This window comes from Carassius auratus, linkage group LG28B (genome assembly GCF_003368295.1).
Source record: "Carassius auratus strain Wakin linkage group LG28B, ASM336829v1, whole genome shotgun sequence".
Lineage (NCBI taxonomy): Eukaryota > Metazoa > Chordata > Actinopteri > Cypriniformes > Cyprinidae > Carassius > Carassius auratus.
The window spans coordinates 181,828-197,890 of NC_039293.1; the positions used below are offsets into that span (position 1 = coordinate 181,828).

Here is a 16,063-nt window from a genome sequence, read left to right on the forward strand (position 1 = left end):
GTGTGTGTGTGTGTGTGTGTGTGCGTGTGTGTGTGTGGGTGTGAGGGAGAGAGGGAGAGAGAGAGAGAGAGAGAGAGAGAGAGAGAGAGAGAGAGAGAGAGAGAGAGAGAGATGGTATGAAAACTTTGAAGATGGTGCTAAAAATAAGAACTTTAAAGAATCTAAAGTGATTAATGCATGACGCATCTAATATATATAATCATATATATGATATGATATAATATGATATAAAATAATTGTTTATTATATAATATTATATAAAATATAAATATTTTAGGTAATATATATCATCATTTTGTTGAATTAAGAATCAACGGACATCAGATGTACTGGGGGAACTGATTATTAAAAACATTACATTAATGTTAGCTTTGAAATAATGTATACCATTGACTTAGATCATGCGGTCTGGAACTCCACCCTCGCCTGCGCGGGGTGTGTGTGAAGCAGCCCCCTCAGGTCTCACATACATTTCACTACGAGGACCTGTGAGATTCTGTTTATGATTTAATCATTTTTATTTTATTTTTTAAGTCGTATTATTTTATTTTGGGGATATTTCATTCATGTTTGGACATCTCTCACCGGTCTAAAACTGTAAGGGATAATTTTTATATGTATCATCAGAAATGTTTATTGTATATACTATGCTATCACATTTAAAATAAGTTATCTTTTTTAAAAAAGAGGAGTATGGTGTGTTTTATAAGTTTGATTAACTTAAATGTTGAATACTTTTTTTGTTTAATGAATTGCTTTAGGATGATGATGTCATTATATAATTATTTATTTCCATATTCTTTAACCCCTGGAGTCTGAGTGGGTTTTGGGGGGACTGGAGATATTTTGACACCCCTCAGACATTGGTGTTTTTCATTATCCTAAAACGTATTAATGGCTAGAAGTCTGAATATCCATAATATGTGATCAGCATGATTGTCTGTAATTTTGAGAAGGCTGCGTTTATGATTAGTTTTTGTTTAAAATATGTTTAAAATGTGTTTGTATATGTTGTATAAGTATTGATTGAATACATTATAAAAAAAAAAATGTATGATAAAATTATCTGTTGTGGTTTAGTAAACTTGTCTGTTACGGTGATGTGTTTTTAAAAAGATGAATACTTGTTTAAAATGTATGTTCCGGTTTAGTTACATGCCGTCATATATATTTAATATTGTTTAAAATAGAGATAAGTCTCTTTTTAACTTGATATGTCCACGCGTATGTCCGCTTGTTTATATGGTTTATCAGAATACAAATTTGTATAGCGCCGTGGATATTATAGTGATATAACAAGGTACGTGTGGCTTTATGATGAAATTTATAGGCTAGTCATAATTCAGAATCGCTTAAAAGTGTACGTGCATGCAGCATTTTATTGTATGGTGGTACTGTAGCTGTACGGTTAAAATAAAATAATTAAACAGCTTTTTGGAAAAGATATGATATAAAGATGGATATAAAAGGTTTTAAATATAATATAGAAAATGTCTGCAACAAATAATGTGAAATGAATTTAACTGAATTGTGTCAATGACACGTCCGGGTTCCTCAATAGACCATATTCTTCGTCTGTTCAATTATATATTTTTTCCCCGATCCTGGTAAAATGTATATTTTTAGTGATGAACAAACTAATGTAAATGTTTTGTTTATATACATTTAAAAGAAGAAATAAGACTTGGAGACGAATGTGTGTACACAGGCAATCAGAGGGAGAGAGAGAGAGAGGGGGGTACAAGAGATGCTAGTTGCGCACCAAACGTAATTCATAGGTGAACCGTCAGAAAACTGTCAAAAACATGGTACTCCCGCGTGAGATATGTTTGGTTTTAATGAAAAAATTTCTTTGAAGATATTATGATTTGTAGTAAATTCCGACGAGTGTGCACTGTGGCGTGCAAACACAGACGCTGTGAATACTTGCAGGTCAGGAAGGTGATGTGAAAATACCTCCTTTCTGCTCTCTAAAAAAAACAAAAAAAACATTGGATCTTGTTTTATCTGAAACAGTCGGTTTCAGTATATTTTTTTATACGGTTTAATTTATAACCTTTTTTAAAATAACAGAATGTTTTTCAACCTTAGAATATGTATATTATATAAAGAACTACGTGTTTTCGAAGTCTGTTGTACTGTTGTACTACAAAGTCTCTGTCTCACTCCCTGGGGCACGAGCGCGCGCCTGCAGGCGCGCTATCTCTCCGTATCTCTCCTGGGGCACAAGCACGGCTCAACCGTGTGCTATCATTCAAAGAGAGTCCGACAGATGGAGCTGGAGCCCCGTTTCTCACAAAGCTGAAGCTTCTGTCTAAATAAGGTAGGTGTATAGCTTTTCAACCTTAGTTAAATTGTTTTTAGATTATGTATATTATATAAATTATAGAATGTGTTATATATATATATATATATATATATATATATATATATATATATATATATATATATATATATATATATATATATATATATATATATATATATATATATATAATATATATATATATATAAATAAATGTGAAATAATTAAAATGTGTTTTAGATTATATAAATTATAAAATGTTTTATATATAAATGTGAAAACTAAAATGTGTTTTAGATTATATAAATTATATAATGTTTTATATATATAAATGTGAAATAATTAAAATGTGTTTTAGATTATATAAATTATATAACTGAAATGTTTTTCAACCTTTAATTGTTTTAATATATATAAATTATAGAATGTATATATATATATATATATATATATATAAAATGTAGAACACACCGACCCCATTTATACACCGCTCATAAATGTAATGGGAGGGGGAGAAGCCGTATAACCACACACACACACATAACCGTATAACTGTGATAAACTTCAAACAAGCTAACTGACACAGAGTTCAAACAACTGGCACAAACTTCAAACAAACTAACTGACACAACTTCAAACAACTTCTGTCAAAACCGCATGATCGATGATTGGGGAGTCTTTCATATACCGTTTTAATTTAGAACTAACAGGTCAATAGGGTAAAACTTTATGTCAAAAGCACATGATCGATGCGTGAGGAGTCTTTCATCTTCCGTTTAAACTAGCCGTCAAAACCATGATTTAGAACTAATTAGGTCAATAGGGTAAAACTTTCTGTCAAAAACCACATGATCGATGCATGGAAAGGTCATAGGTTAACCCTTGATCTCATTTGTTCCGCCCATCCATCATAAGGTTACCGGAAGTTCAACCTGTCAAAAGGTCAAAGGTCAAAGTCATAAATCATCATGACATAAGCTATCGTATATCTACTACTGATGATGATTACAAATGATAATGTAAAGTATTTACACTTTCTTTTTTAATTTGCATGGTACATAATGGTAGCTAATGAACTCCTATTAACATGTCAATAGTAAAGACACTTTACTAGTTTGGGATTGTTTAACTTTGTATATATTTTATGATCATCCACCATAAAATGCTTCAGCATTTGCCTATAGTATTACACCTCAAACTTTTGTGTCATGTACATTGTAACCCTGATTTCATATAAACACAAAACAAAATAATAATAAAAATCACCATGCCATCAGGCACATTGACACAGTTTTTTGCAAGAAGTTCTATTCAGACCAGAAACAGAAAACTTTATAAGTTAAACTTATCAATTGGTAACAGATCACTTTAAACTTTTGTGCATAACATAATGCAGTTTCATTTTATTTCGTATCTTTATTATTGTACTACTTGTTACATTTGTTGTCCTTTAAGGATGAAATATTTGGATGTAGATTCAGCCAGTCCAAATCATCAACAGAATGTATGTTCATGGAGGACTTTCATATACATAATTACTTGTAATATACTTGAACATATTTAAACTTTTTTAAATTTATTTTATTTTATTTTTGAAGGTTGCACCAAAGAACATGCATGAAGCTGGTCCAAGTAGTCAGCAGAAGGTTTGTATATAAAATTTGAGTGCTGAAATAACAGCACTCTTTTCAATATTTGTATCACTCTGTTTGAATTTGTTTGCCCATTCCACAGAAACTAATCGTCTGTACACTTGTATCAGTGAGTGAATCATTCATCAGTTCTTTCAAAACTGCTGATTCAATCTGGAGCAATATAAGTGAGTGACTTTAAGTAACTGAATCACTAACTCCTCTAATAAGAACTTCTTTGTGCTTTTTATATTTCCAGCATCAACGTAATATATTTGATGTAGACACAATGCGAGCACTAATTGAAAGCAAAGGTCCAAGTATACAGTATTGTTCAAAATAATAGCAGTACAATGTGACTAACCAGAATAATCAAGGTTTTTAGTATATTTTTTATTGCTACGTGGCAAACAAGTTACCAGTAGGTTCAGTAGATTGTCAGAAAACAAACAAGACCCAGCATTCATGATATGCACGCTCTTAAGGCTGTGCAATTGGGCAATTAGTTGAAAGGGGTGTGTTCAAAAAAATAGCAGTGTCTACCTTTGACTGTACAAACTCAAAACTATTTTGTACAAACATTTTTTTTTTCTGGGATTTAGCAATCCTGTGAATCACTAAACTAATATTTAGTTGTATGACCACAGTTTTTTAAAACTGCTTGACATCTGTGTGGCATAGAGTCAACCAACTTGTGGCACCTCTCAGCTGTTATTCCATTCCATGATTCTTTAACAACATTCCACAATTCATTCACATTTCTTGGTTTTGCTTCAGAAACAGCATTTTTGATATCACCCCACAAGTTCTCAATTGGATTAAGGTCTGGAGATTGGGCTGGCCACTCCATAACATTAATTTTGTTGGTTTGGAACCAAGACTTTGCCCGTTTACTAGTGTGTTTTGGGTCATTGTCTTGTTGAAACAACCATTTCAAGGGCATGTCCTCTTCAGCATAGGGCAACATGACCTCTTCAAGTATTTTAACATATGCAAACTGATCCATGATCCCTGGTATGCGATAAATAGGCCCAACACCATAGTAGGAGAAACATGCCCATATCATGATGCTTGCACCTCCATGCTTCACTGGCTTCACTGTGTACTGTGGCTTGAATTCAGAGTTTGGGGGTCGTCTCACAAACTGCCTGTGGCCCTTGGACCCAAAAAGAACAATTTTACTCTCATCAGTCCACAAAATGTTCCTCCATTTCTCTTTAGGCCAGTTGATGTGTTCTTTGGCAAATTGTAACCTCTTCTGCACATGCCTTTTTTTTAACAGAGGGACTTTGCGGGGGATTCTTGAAAATAGATTAGCTTCACACAGACGTCTTCTAACTGTCACAGTACTTACAGGTAACTCCAGACTGTCTTTGATCATCCTGGAGGTGATCATTGGCTGAGCCTTTGCCATTCTGGTTATTCTTCTATCCATTTTGATGGTTGTCTTCCGTTTTCTTCCACGTCTCTCTGGTTTTGCTCTCCATTTTAAGGCATTGGAGATCATTTTAGCTGAACAGCCTATCATTTTTTGCACCTCTTTATAGGTTTTCCCCTCTCTAATCAACTTTTTAATCAAAGTACGCTGTTCTTCTGAACAATGTCTTGAATGACCCATTTTCCTCAGCTTTCAAATGCATGTTCAACAAGTGTTGGCTTCATCCTTAAATAGGGGCCACCTGATTCACACCTGTTTCTTCACAAAATTGATGACCTCAGTGATTGAATGCCACACTGCTATTTTTTTGAACACACCCCTTTCAACTAATTCAACTAATTGCCCAATTGCACAGCCTTAAGAGCGTGCATATCATGAATGCTGGGTCTCATTTGTTTTCTGAGAATCTACTGAACCTACTGGTAACTTGTTTGCCACGTAGCAATAAAAAATATACGAAAAACCTGGATTATTCTGGTTAGTCACATTGTACTGCTATTATTTTGAACAATACTGTATATAAGGATTATAAAGCTTCAGGAATGCTTTCAGAGACATCAAGAAAGCTCCTTGTGAAGATGGGGGTCAGCGCGTTGGTGGAACAAAGTGGATTGTAAGTTTACACTTGAGAAATTAACTAAAACAACTGTGAATGTGATAACTTAAAGATGTTGAATACTTTGAAAACACACTGATTACTTTTAATAATTTGAACATAATTGGAAAAAAAACGTATAAAACAAACTGCTGATCAGCAGCAGAGAAAACTGACTGAATTTGGTTCTTATATTTTATTTTAATGTATTATGTACGAGTTGAATTGGGTAGTTCTTCCATGCTTTGTCTTTGTTTTGCTTATAGTTACCCTTGTAATGAAGAGAAACGGATGTTGGCAGAAAGCGTGGTAACACTGTTTCCTTCTCTGAAGATCAAGATGGGAGAAGAGAATTAAGGATTTGTAGGTTGCATTTATTAAAACACCCAAAGCCAACTTTAAATAAATGCAAATTGAAATATTAAGTGTGGTATGTTAATTAGTTTACAGGTTACAAATCAATGGAAATTCTGGTGACTAATTCGTTTTTTTATTTTATTTTTTATTACCAATATTCCAATTACAATAACACTAAAAGTATACATCCACTCTGCTGGTTTGCTTGTCACACATCATGGGTTCTTGTAAAGGTTACAATTGTTATCCTCCGATTTTCATCCAGGAACATTTCTATGACCCAGTCTCCCACAGTGGATTTATTGAGATGAGACTTCGAAATCTACAGAGGAAACTTCATGATGATCAGTGTCGCTACCAGCGCAAACATAGTCAGTGATTCCTCTGGAGTGTCCATCACTTTGGAGGTACCTGCTGAAGGAGAGGAGGAGTCCTCTCGGGAGTGGATGACTGTGATCAAAAGGATGAAACCATCTTCAGAAAACCTCAATACCATCAAGTTGGGCATGGAGAAAACATACAGTAATCGCAGGTCATGGGTCGCAAAAAAGTCCCCAACAGTGAAAGAGATTTTTTAACAATATCCTCGATTTGTAGACATGCCATACTTGGTAAGGACTTGTGCTTTGCATGGCTTTTCCTTATAGCTAGGTATGAATAGACTTTTTAGCAAAGGGACATGGCTGGTATATATTAATTCCACATGAATTCAAAATGTTTTTGTATTTTTACTTTGTTAGCGCGAAATACTAGTCTTATGGTGAGAGATTCATCTATGCAATTTATATACACACACACACACACACACACATATATATATATATATATATATATATATATATCTATCAGTATATAAAATGTTTGTCTTCGTATTCCTTAACCATAATCTTTTTATGTTTTATTTAATTTTTTTACTGTTATTCATAACCTGGAATGGCCCACAATGCCTCTCTGAAGTTTAAATTGCTCGACAACGAAAAGACTCAATATTTTGTGAATATACTGAGGAAACACAGTAGTGTTGTAATTGTGTATTCTATCCCATGTTGTAGCTTGACACTGAGTTTGGAAAAATGTTTCCTGGTAAGGCTGACCCCTTTCTCCGAAAATGGGAAGGAAATATTGTTCCAAAATTGCAAAAGATGTCCACAGTGAAAAATCCTCTGGTCATGCCAACTGATAATGAGAGTGAAGGTAGGCTACTTTGGTCATTCTGTCAAAATGTGTTTTTTCTTTCAGTGGACACCATTAGTTTTAGTAGTTAGTTCTCTTAAGGCAAGGTTGGATTTTAAAGTCCGCCATTATACCAGCCATGAAAAATGTCATTATATTTTGTGTTTTTCTATCATACTACAGATTCATGTTTTATTACATTCCTGCCCCCCACTGCATCAGGAAGGAACAAAGGGTGGGCCAAATGCAGTACAAAGTCAGCCCTTGCTAATCTCCTGGACATTAAGGCAGTAAGCAACTTGATTGTCTTTTTATGTTAGTTTTATTAATGTTTGTCAGTTTTTGGTTAAAGCACTTTGTGACGTTATTAAATTATATGACTCAGTTTGCATAAAACTATACTGTTACTTTTTTTTTTTTTTTTTTTTTAGGTATGCATGATAGATTTTTGCAGATATTTTTAAAACACATTTTTGCCTAGTGTCTTAAAGTTATTTATGTATTTTCATTTTATTTATTATCGAATGGGCATTAGGACCCAGGGGAGGATGTTGTTGCAGCTCATGCTAGTGACTGTTAACCCTATCATGCTGGATGTTTCATTCTGTATGTACATTTTTTTTATTAAATGCAGTGATCCAAAACCGTAAAGCTAATCATCATTCAGGGAAAAGTTTGCTTCAAGAATGACAACACTACTTGCGTGATTTTTATCACTAGAACACCCTGAGCATATGTGAGCTTTTCGACTTATCTGCAAGGCATATCGGGATTTTTTTGTAAAAAAATCAGCTGATGTTGTTGTTTACACCTCAAGCTTTTATAATCCAATAACATTCCGATAAAATAATTTATGCCTATTTTCATTTTAACAAAAATAAGAAAATATCCCTGGCCTATAGTTCAATTAATGCAGATGAATTAAAGGTATAATAGACCAAATAAAATTATTCTGTCATCAATTACTTTCCCTCATGGCGTACCTAAATTGTGATCCTAAGAACAACAAAAGTCTTATGGGTTTGGAACGACATAAGGGTAAGTAATTAATGACAGAATTTACATTTTTGGGTGTATTTCAAAGCTTCAAGCACTTTCCTAAATTGTACCGCCATGTACAGATGTCCGAAGTGCAAAAAATCTACTTCGAAAGACATTCAGAAACTTTGAAGTCATCTTATGCATGTCCATGCACTTTCTGATGGACAGGATTATACAATTGTTTGTAGTCAAAACAACTGTCAACGGACATACCATAACTTCAATTCTTATGCTAAACATCTCAATAGAGAGCATGCTCAAGCTGCAAACCCAGTACATTTAGAACAAGACTCTGACACCAGCATGAGTGAGGACTTCTCAGCTGCATCTTGCTCTGCTGCTGATATTCTAGAGACAAATTTTGATGGCTCCAGTAATTGCAGGACTTCTGACTACCAAAGTTGTGCGGCAGCATTTGTTGCAAAAATGTACTCCTCTTCAAATTGTACCCTGACCGATGTGCAAAGAAGCATCACATGCACAAAAGAACTACTCTGTGATACTCTGGACTGTTTGCAAGAGAGGACCACATCTCTGCTTAATTGTTACTCTATACCCAATGTTGAATTGCAGACTTTGATGGAAGATTTTGAAAGAGGACGAAATATGTTTGAGGAAGTTGATACCCCCTACAAAATGACCAAGTATTTTGCTGAAAACAGTTCTTTTATCAAGCCAACAGAAATCTTCCTTGGAAACAGAGGTGACACTGCAAGAAAGCAAGGTAAATTAACTCAAGTGTTAATAGCAGATACATGTCAATACATATCTATTATTGATACACTGAAGTTTCTTTTTGACAATGAACAAATGCAAAAGCTTTTTGTGATTTTAAACGAAAGTTATGGTAAATTGCCTGACTACTGTGATGGCTCACATTTTAAAAATCACAAATTGTACAGCAGATTTTCTCAAGCTTTACAAATTAAACTTTATTTTGATGATTTTGAAACAACAAATCGTTTAGGGTCTAAAACCAAATTTCACAAAATGGGAGCAGTTTATTTTTGTTTGAGGAAATTACCTGCTAGATTTAACTCATCTCTTGAAAACATCCACTTATGTTTGCTTTTTAATTCCATTGACAAAGTATATGGTTTGAACAAAATATTTGAGCCATTGTTGGAGGATATTACATTTCTGGAAACCAGAGGGTTAGAAGTTCAGATAAATGGCCAAGGTTCAGTGTTATTTGGCACAATATGCTTATTTACTGCTGATAATCTGGCCTGACATTCACTTGGAGGATATGTTGTTTTTAACACATCCGTTTTAATAGTGTATGGAATTGTGCTCCTTATGAACTTTCAATTCCATTGCTTCTGTTTGAGACTTTATTGTGATGAAAACACAGGGCGAATGAAAGAGCTGAACTAATGCATGATAACAGAAGAGCCATCTCAATTATTTTATTTTATTCTATCACTTAAGTTGGCCCAATTAATGATTCCAAGCTATTTGATTTAGGAAATGTAAGTAAATTTTAAAACAAAAATGTGTGTTAAACTATGAGTAACTGACTTCATCTCACATTTTTAGAAAATCATAATTAATAGAAGTATCACACACACTGGGACTTCTTGTATTAATTTGTATAAAGTTTTTTCTCTTCTATTTTCAACAGGTTTAATGTGTGTCGATCATCAGTTAAGACAATGTTAGCTTTAATTGTTGGGAAAAAAATGCCTTAAAGTTGAACTCCGGTTCATCTTCCGGTTTTAAAATCTGCAAAAAGGCATGTACAGTATGTATTACAACTTCTTCCTGTAGGTGCATCAGTGACGCGTTGATGGATTCTCCTCCTAAATGAGTCATGACATCACGTCATGCTTGTCGGTATATATCAGCTGTGAGACTGAGTGAACAATGCTTTCACGATGGGTCGCAGGTGTTGGTTTCGTGGCTGTAAAAGTTCAGGTAACGTTACGTTGCATCGCTTTCCCCGCGATGCCGCCAGGGCTAAACTCTGGTTGGAGGCGCTTCGCCTTCCGTTATCTACCGACACATCAAAAATGTTTGTGTGTAGCAATCATTTTTCTCGGGAGAGCTACGAGAGCTGGAAAAAGGTCGAATTCGAACTTGTTGATCAACGCAGTTTGCGTTTGAGGAGTGATGCGGTACCATGTCGAGAGGGATTTTCTGCCCCTTCAGAGGTATGTGTGTAGATTTAACTCGTAACAATTTTATTTGCCTTTTGCTAAATAACCACGGAACGGAAAGTGGTCAAATTGTCTTATTACAAAAATTTAAAGACATTCGTTTATATGTGTGTCATATATATATATATATATATATATATATATATATATATATATATATATATATATATATATATATATATATATATATATATATATATATATATATATATATATATATATATATAAAACTCACTAGTGTGTGAGTTGGGGGCTGAGTATAAGTTTAGTAACGTTAGATATATTTTCACTCGCCGAACACTGACTGAGCGAAACTTTCAATTTCACTTCTTTTTTTTATTAGTGTAAAGCGCACGACTCGCCGTCGCTTTGTCTCATACACACGCAAAGAGAGTGAGGGTGAGAGTTTTACATAAATAAACTAGCAGTATTGGCTGACTAGGCTGACTGGTGATAGTATGTGTTACCCAGGATGATAGAATGGGGTATGGGGGTGTCCCCACCAAAGCTGAGACCAGGAGCACTGAGCAGCAGAAAGCGCCCTCTCTCGGCTGTAGAGACGGTAATGTTTTAACTTTAACTTCAATGGTAAACAGGGAGAGCAAGCGAGAGTGCAGTCAATCGCTTCTGTGTCATTGTCGTCCTGAGCTCATTCTTCACTCGTTTTTTTTAAAAAAACTTTCGCTCCCTGAACTCAACTCTGACAGGGACGGAAGGGGGAGACTGATAGAGGTCATAATCTTTATTTATTTATAATGTATTATTATTATTATTGTTAAGTTAGTGTTTATAAACAAGTTATGTATGGTCTTTTAAGAATTTCAAGTTAATAATAAAACAATTTACGAAAAATATTTTTAAAGCTTGTGTCATGTGGTGCCCCCTTAGTTGTTGTGAATGGTTGGTGCCCCTTGTGCCCTTATGGATACACCGGCTCTGGGTTCTTGGTGTCATGTACCGCAACTAGTGCTCGTTGGCTTTAAAGCAGGGCGCACTCCTGCATTCTTAACACACCCTGAGGTGCACACGAACGCATTTAGAGTGTCTGTAATGAGCCGATTTCGTGTATGAGTAAAGCAGCCCTATGACTGCTACAGCCATCTGAAATTAAAGTACATAATGGGATTTTTTTCATTATTGATCGTACAGAGGTAAAAAATATCATACAAATACGATAATTATCGTACGTCTGGCAACACTGAACCCACTCCTTCTTTTTACAATACAACGTCGCTAGAGGTAGCATTAGGAATTACAGTACATGATACAACAACATACCATGCAGAATTGACGCGCTACACGTAAACTATAATCTTTGATGTATTTTCCTGTCAGAAAATAACGGAGCTGCTGCTTCTGTGGTTTTTATTGGGAGCTCGCAAACGAGTGCATTAGACATATAGGCATTACCGCCGTCTTGAGGTGTGGGATGTCAAATTTTTATATAATCTACTGTGTGAATAAAAACAACAACAAAAGACACTGAATCCCATTTACACACCGAGTTTCGTTTAGAAGGGTCATGACAGCCTTAATTAAAGAATATGTGCCAGGTGGACTCAATAGTTATTTTTTAACTAAATGCATTATTCGATCATGAAGGGAAAAATTAGCTAGACCAAAACCATTGTTTGTACCAGGCTGTAAACATATTTTCATATCAATCAGGTGAATCAACTTAAAAGGCCACTTGAGGAAGAAGCTCTTACTAACTCTTGCCCCTCGAAAAAGCCCAGAAGAGAGGCTGATGACAGCAACTGCTATGATGAGAGGTACTCGTAGAAAACTAGTGCTTTTTAAAAAAATTAAAAAAATAAAACCTTTTCCATCAATTATTTTTAATAATAATATTTTTATGTGATGTAATAACTTCTCTTTTTTTCTCTCTCTTTTGCTGTTTATTATAGTACTTTAAATGCAACACCACCCCATAAAATGAGGAAGTTCATTGTTTATGAGGAGAACCTCATGGAGCTGTTCAAAAACTGCCCTGCCTGCTTAAAACCCTGTTCAATACAGAGAACAGAAGTGGGAACACTTGTGCATGTTTACCAGACCTGTCCTCACTGTCACCATCGCAAGCATTGGTCCAGCCAGCCCTATGTCAAGAACAAACCAGCTGGAGATCTGGAGCTTGCTGATGCTGCTATGCTCTTAAGTGGGTCGTCCTTCTTGCAAGTGTCCAAAGTAAGAGTTTTTTTATTTTTATTTTTTTTTTAGTTGCATATATTTAATCTGCATACTAATTAATTTTAACTTGTGTATTTAACAGTTTTTACTTTTGTTCAGTTCATGCAGGCATTAAATATTCAGGGGTTTTGTCCCACAACATGCCAGGCCTTCCCATCCCCTGCAACCAACTGGCAGTGGAAACCACATCAAAATACCATTAATGCAGAAGCGCTCCAAGAAAGGGATGAAGTTCTAAGTGTGAACATGTGTGCTGACTCCCCAGGTATGTGCTGCTATGTTGATAGCATGCCATTTCAGTTTGCTATAGAGATGTGTATAGGCCTGTCGCAATAATCAATATATCTACTTATCACGCAATGTATGTACATGGCCTCAATAATTTTTGTTGATGCAATATATCGCCCATTATATTTACTTAAAAATGAATGTCTCCGTGTTTTTAACATTCCACTTGCATCAATTTAATCTGCAGCTTCTCTTACATAACGTGGTGTAGTCATGAGGTGCAAGTTCAAATTTAAAAATTGCTTCTAAAACAAAGTTTCATCTGCAGATATGGCCTTGTTTAGGGATCTGTGCCTTCGTGCATATGGACATCTGACTGATAAGTAGTCGTTGTGTTTTTCAGCAATAATGTGCACCCTTAATTTACAGAGAAAAGAAGGTCAGAGGTAAAATCTGTAGATCTCCAGACAAGTTGTTTGTGCATTTTCTTATTCCTACTTGTTACTTTGCACTTTTTGTTAGAAAATGTTTATTTCATACTTATTCAAGTTTAAGGTATCTAATATTTTGATAATTTCATGATCTAAATATTCTTAAAAATTAAAAGTTTGTTGTCACTTGGAAGTGTGTAGGCCTTCTTGCATTATTATGCTGTTACATTATGATTATATATTCAATGGCATAAAATTGTCTTTAAACTGACAATATCGTTTATCACAATTATTTCTTGGGCAATATATCGCACAACCAAAAGCTGTTATTGTGGCAGGCCTAGATGTGTACTGTTATAAATGAGTACTACACAGTTCATTTTCAAGCACCAGTAACTAATTGCTAATATGAAATCTGTTCAGCATACAGTGCAAAGTATGGACCATACTATGGACCTCAGAGCAAACAAGATCATGCACATTCAGCTCATTCAGGTAAGGTTGTAGTGATTTTGTTTATTAGTGTTCTACGAGTGGAAAGCAGTTAATAACTGTCTTATGACATAATTATGCTTTAAGTGTTTTTGAAGCCTAAGACAGCTAGAGCAGAAAGGAGTGACAGATTGTCACAGATAGGCATCCAGGTGTGATTAGGTTCCTCATAGAGAGTGGTCCAAGCATTTTGCACACATTTGATGCATGGCACATGGCAAAAGGTTTATCAATTAGTTGATTTTTAATAGCAGGCATATTCAGGCCGATTCGGGGTGTCAGTATGTCATACATCTGCTGACATCTTATACAGTATGTCATACATCTGCACTCAGTATGGATATGCTGCTCCTCATATTGTGTATGTGTGTGTATCCCCTGTCTGGTTTCCTACAACATCATCAGGCACTAACCAGATGAACATCAGCGGTAACGGTATGCCCGAACAGACGAACCTTCACACAGATTCCTCTTTCCCCTCATCCCTCAACAAGTGAGTCTCTTCACGCTTCACCTTTAACCTCTTACAAACTGCAGAGCGGGAAGCATTCAGCAATTCTGTAGCTATAAGCAGTTGAAATTTCGATATCTCATATTATAAAAGTGTATGGATGCACCAATAGGGTGTGCAATTATTTGTAAATTTAGCTGTCTGAAAACTAAAGTCAATGCGCAGAGTTGAAAGATTTCTTATCCTGTGGCTCCCTCTAGTGGACTGAAGTTGTCCTCTAGAGCAGTGGTTCCCAACCTTTTTTAACTCGCGGCCCGAACAACCAAACACATAAGTTTTGCGCGGCCCACTGCCAAAAAATTAACTGACCCCACTATTGTTGTGTTAATAACTTAGCACTCAGAAGCTATAATGTTAACTGTATTTATTGGATGAACTAGGGCTGTGGGATATAAAAAAATAAAATAAAATAAAAAACACGAACGCAATTTCTTTGATCAATTTTCGAATTTCGATTTTAATCACGGTTTTGACACACAGATTTGCTTTCATAAATGCATTCAGGATGATTTTGAAACATATTTACAAAAGAAAACGAATTAGAGCTTTATCAAAAAGTTGTAATGTCTCTAGAACAGACATAAGTCAAAATAATCACTATAGTAAGCGTGTAACAAATTTCTAGACTTATGGCAAAAAATATATATAAATAAATCCTGTGTCCAGGGACTTTTTTTTTTATTTTTTGCCATGCATTGTTCATAGAGCTCATTAATTGTAGCAGTACCTCAGGTGTTGAAATAGATTTGTTATATATATATATATAAATGTGTGGTGCAGCAGCGAGAGCGCATTATTGTAATGCAAAATGACATTTAAAATAATGCACGAGCGCGAATCTCTCTGTTCACAGACAGATTCCCTTTGCTCTGTCACAAAACCAGACGCGCTTGCTCAAAAACACGCTGCTCTCGCCCGGAGAGAGTGTGCGCATTTAAAACGTCTCCTCTCACTAAAACTGCATCCTGTGCACTCACAACTCTCTCTATGCTCATGTGCTAGATTAGATATTAATTATTTTTTCATGTTTTTATTTCTAGCCTTCTACTGCGCGCAGTGTGAACATCTCTCATCCGTTAACATGGGCTCGGAAAAAGGTGCATCATAGACAGTGTGTGAACCTGGAGTTAGGCATATGCCCAGTCTTTTCTGTTCTCGTGCTAGGCGGATCAGATAGCATACTGCGGGAGGTCAGGGCCGTGGAAAATCGTGCTATAAAGCGATTTAGAAACAGCGCAAAATAAAATCTTGATTTTATAATGATTTCGATTAATCACACAGCCCTAAAATGGACTGGAAATGAACAGAAAAATTACTCTGACTGGCACCGCTCAGCAAAATGGGAAAACCAGATCAAGGCAGAGCTCGGCAGCAGGCAGACAGTCAGTGGAGCAAGCAGTCAGGAGGGAACATATTGACAGCCATTAATGTTGACCCTGTTGACAGCCATTTATGCATGTATGAATTTGCTGTTCTGTAGCATATGCAGCAAAAATATATAAGATAAATTTG

The 16,063-nt window shown here is 35.4% G+C and overlaps 2 protein-coding genes across 2 annotated transcripts in view; both read left to right on the forward strand.

Annotated features, from left to right (window-relative positions):
• The first annotated feature begins 5,899 nt into the window (after nucleotides 1-5,899).
• Nucleotides 5,900-10,350, forward strand: LOC113067521 (uncharacterized). Its single transcript, XM_026239905.1, has 7 exons — nucleotides 5,900-5,987; nucleotides 6,236-6,332; nucleotides 6,592-6,937; nucleotides 7,379-7,520; nucleotides 7,683-7,789; nucleotides 9,114-9,436; nucleotides 10,311-10,350. Exons 3-7 carry the CDS (start codon nucleotides 6,926-6,928, stop codon nucleotides 10,348-10,350), a joined length of 624 nt encoding a protein of 207 aa, XP_026095690.1. The 5' UTR covers nucleotides 5,900-5,987; nucleotides 6,236-6,332; nucleotides 6,592-6,925.
• A 7-nt stretch (nucleotides 10,351-10,357) lies between these two features.
• LOC113067627 (CREB-binding protein-like) overlaps nucleotides 10,358-16,063 on the forward strand; it is a 42,461-nt gene continuing 36,755 nt past the window's right edge. Inside the window, exons 1-6 of the mRNA XM_026239993.1 lie at nucleotides 10,358-10,693; nucleotides 12,368-12,471; nucleotides 12,607-12,886; nucleotides 12,989-13,154; nucleotides 13,972-14,043; nucleotides 14,446-14,533. Of these exons, the coding sequence (XP_026095778.1) occupies nucleotides 10,418-10,693; nucleotides 12,368-12,471; nucleotides 12,607-12,886; nucleotides 12,989-13,154; nucleotides 13,972-14,043; nucleotides 14,446-14,533 (986 nt within the window). The 5' untranslated portion in view covers nucleotides 10,358-10,417. The remainder of the gene's footprint in view (nucleotides 10,694-12,367; nucleotides 12,472-12,606; nucleotides 12,887-12,988; nucleotides 13,155-13,971; nucleotides 14,044-14,445; nucleotides 14,534-16,063) is intronic.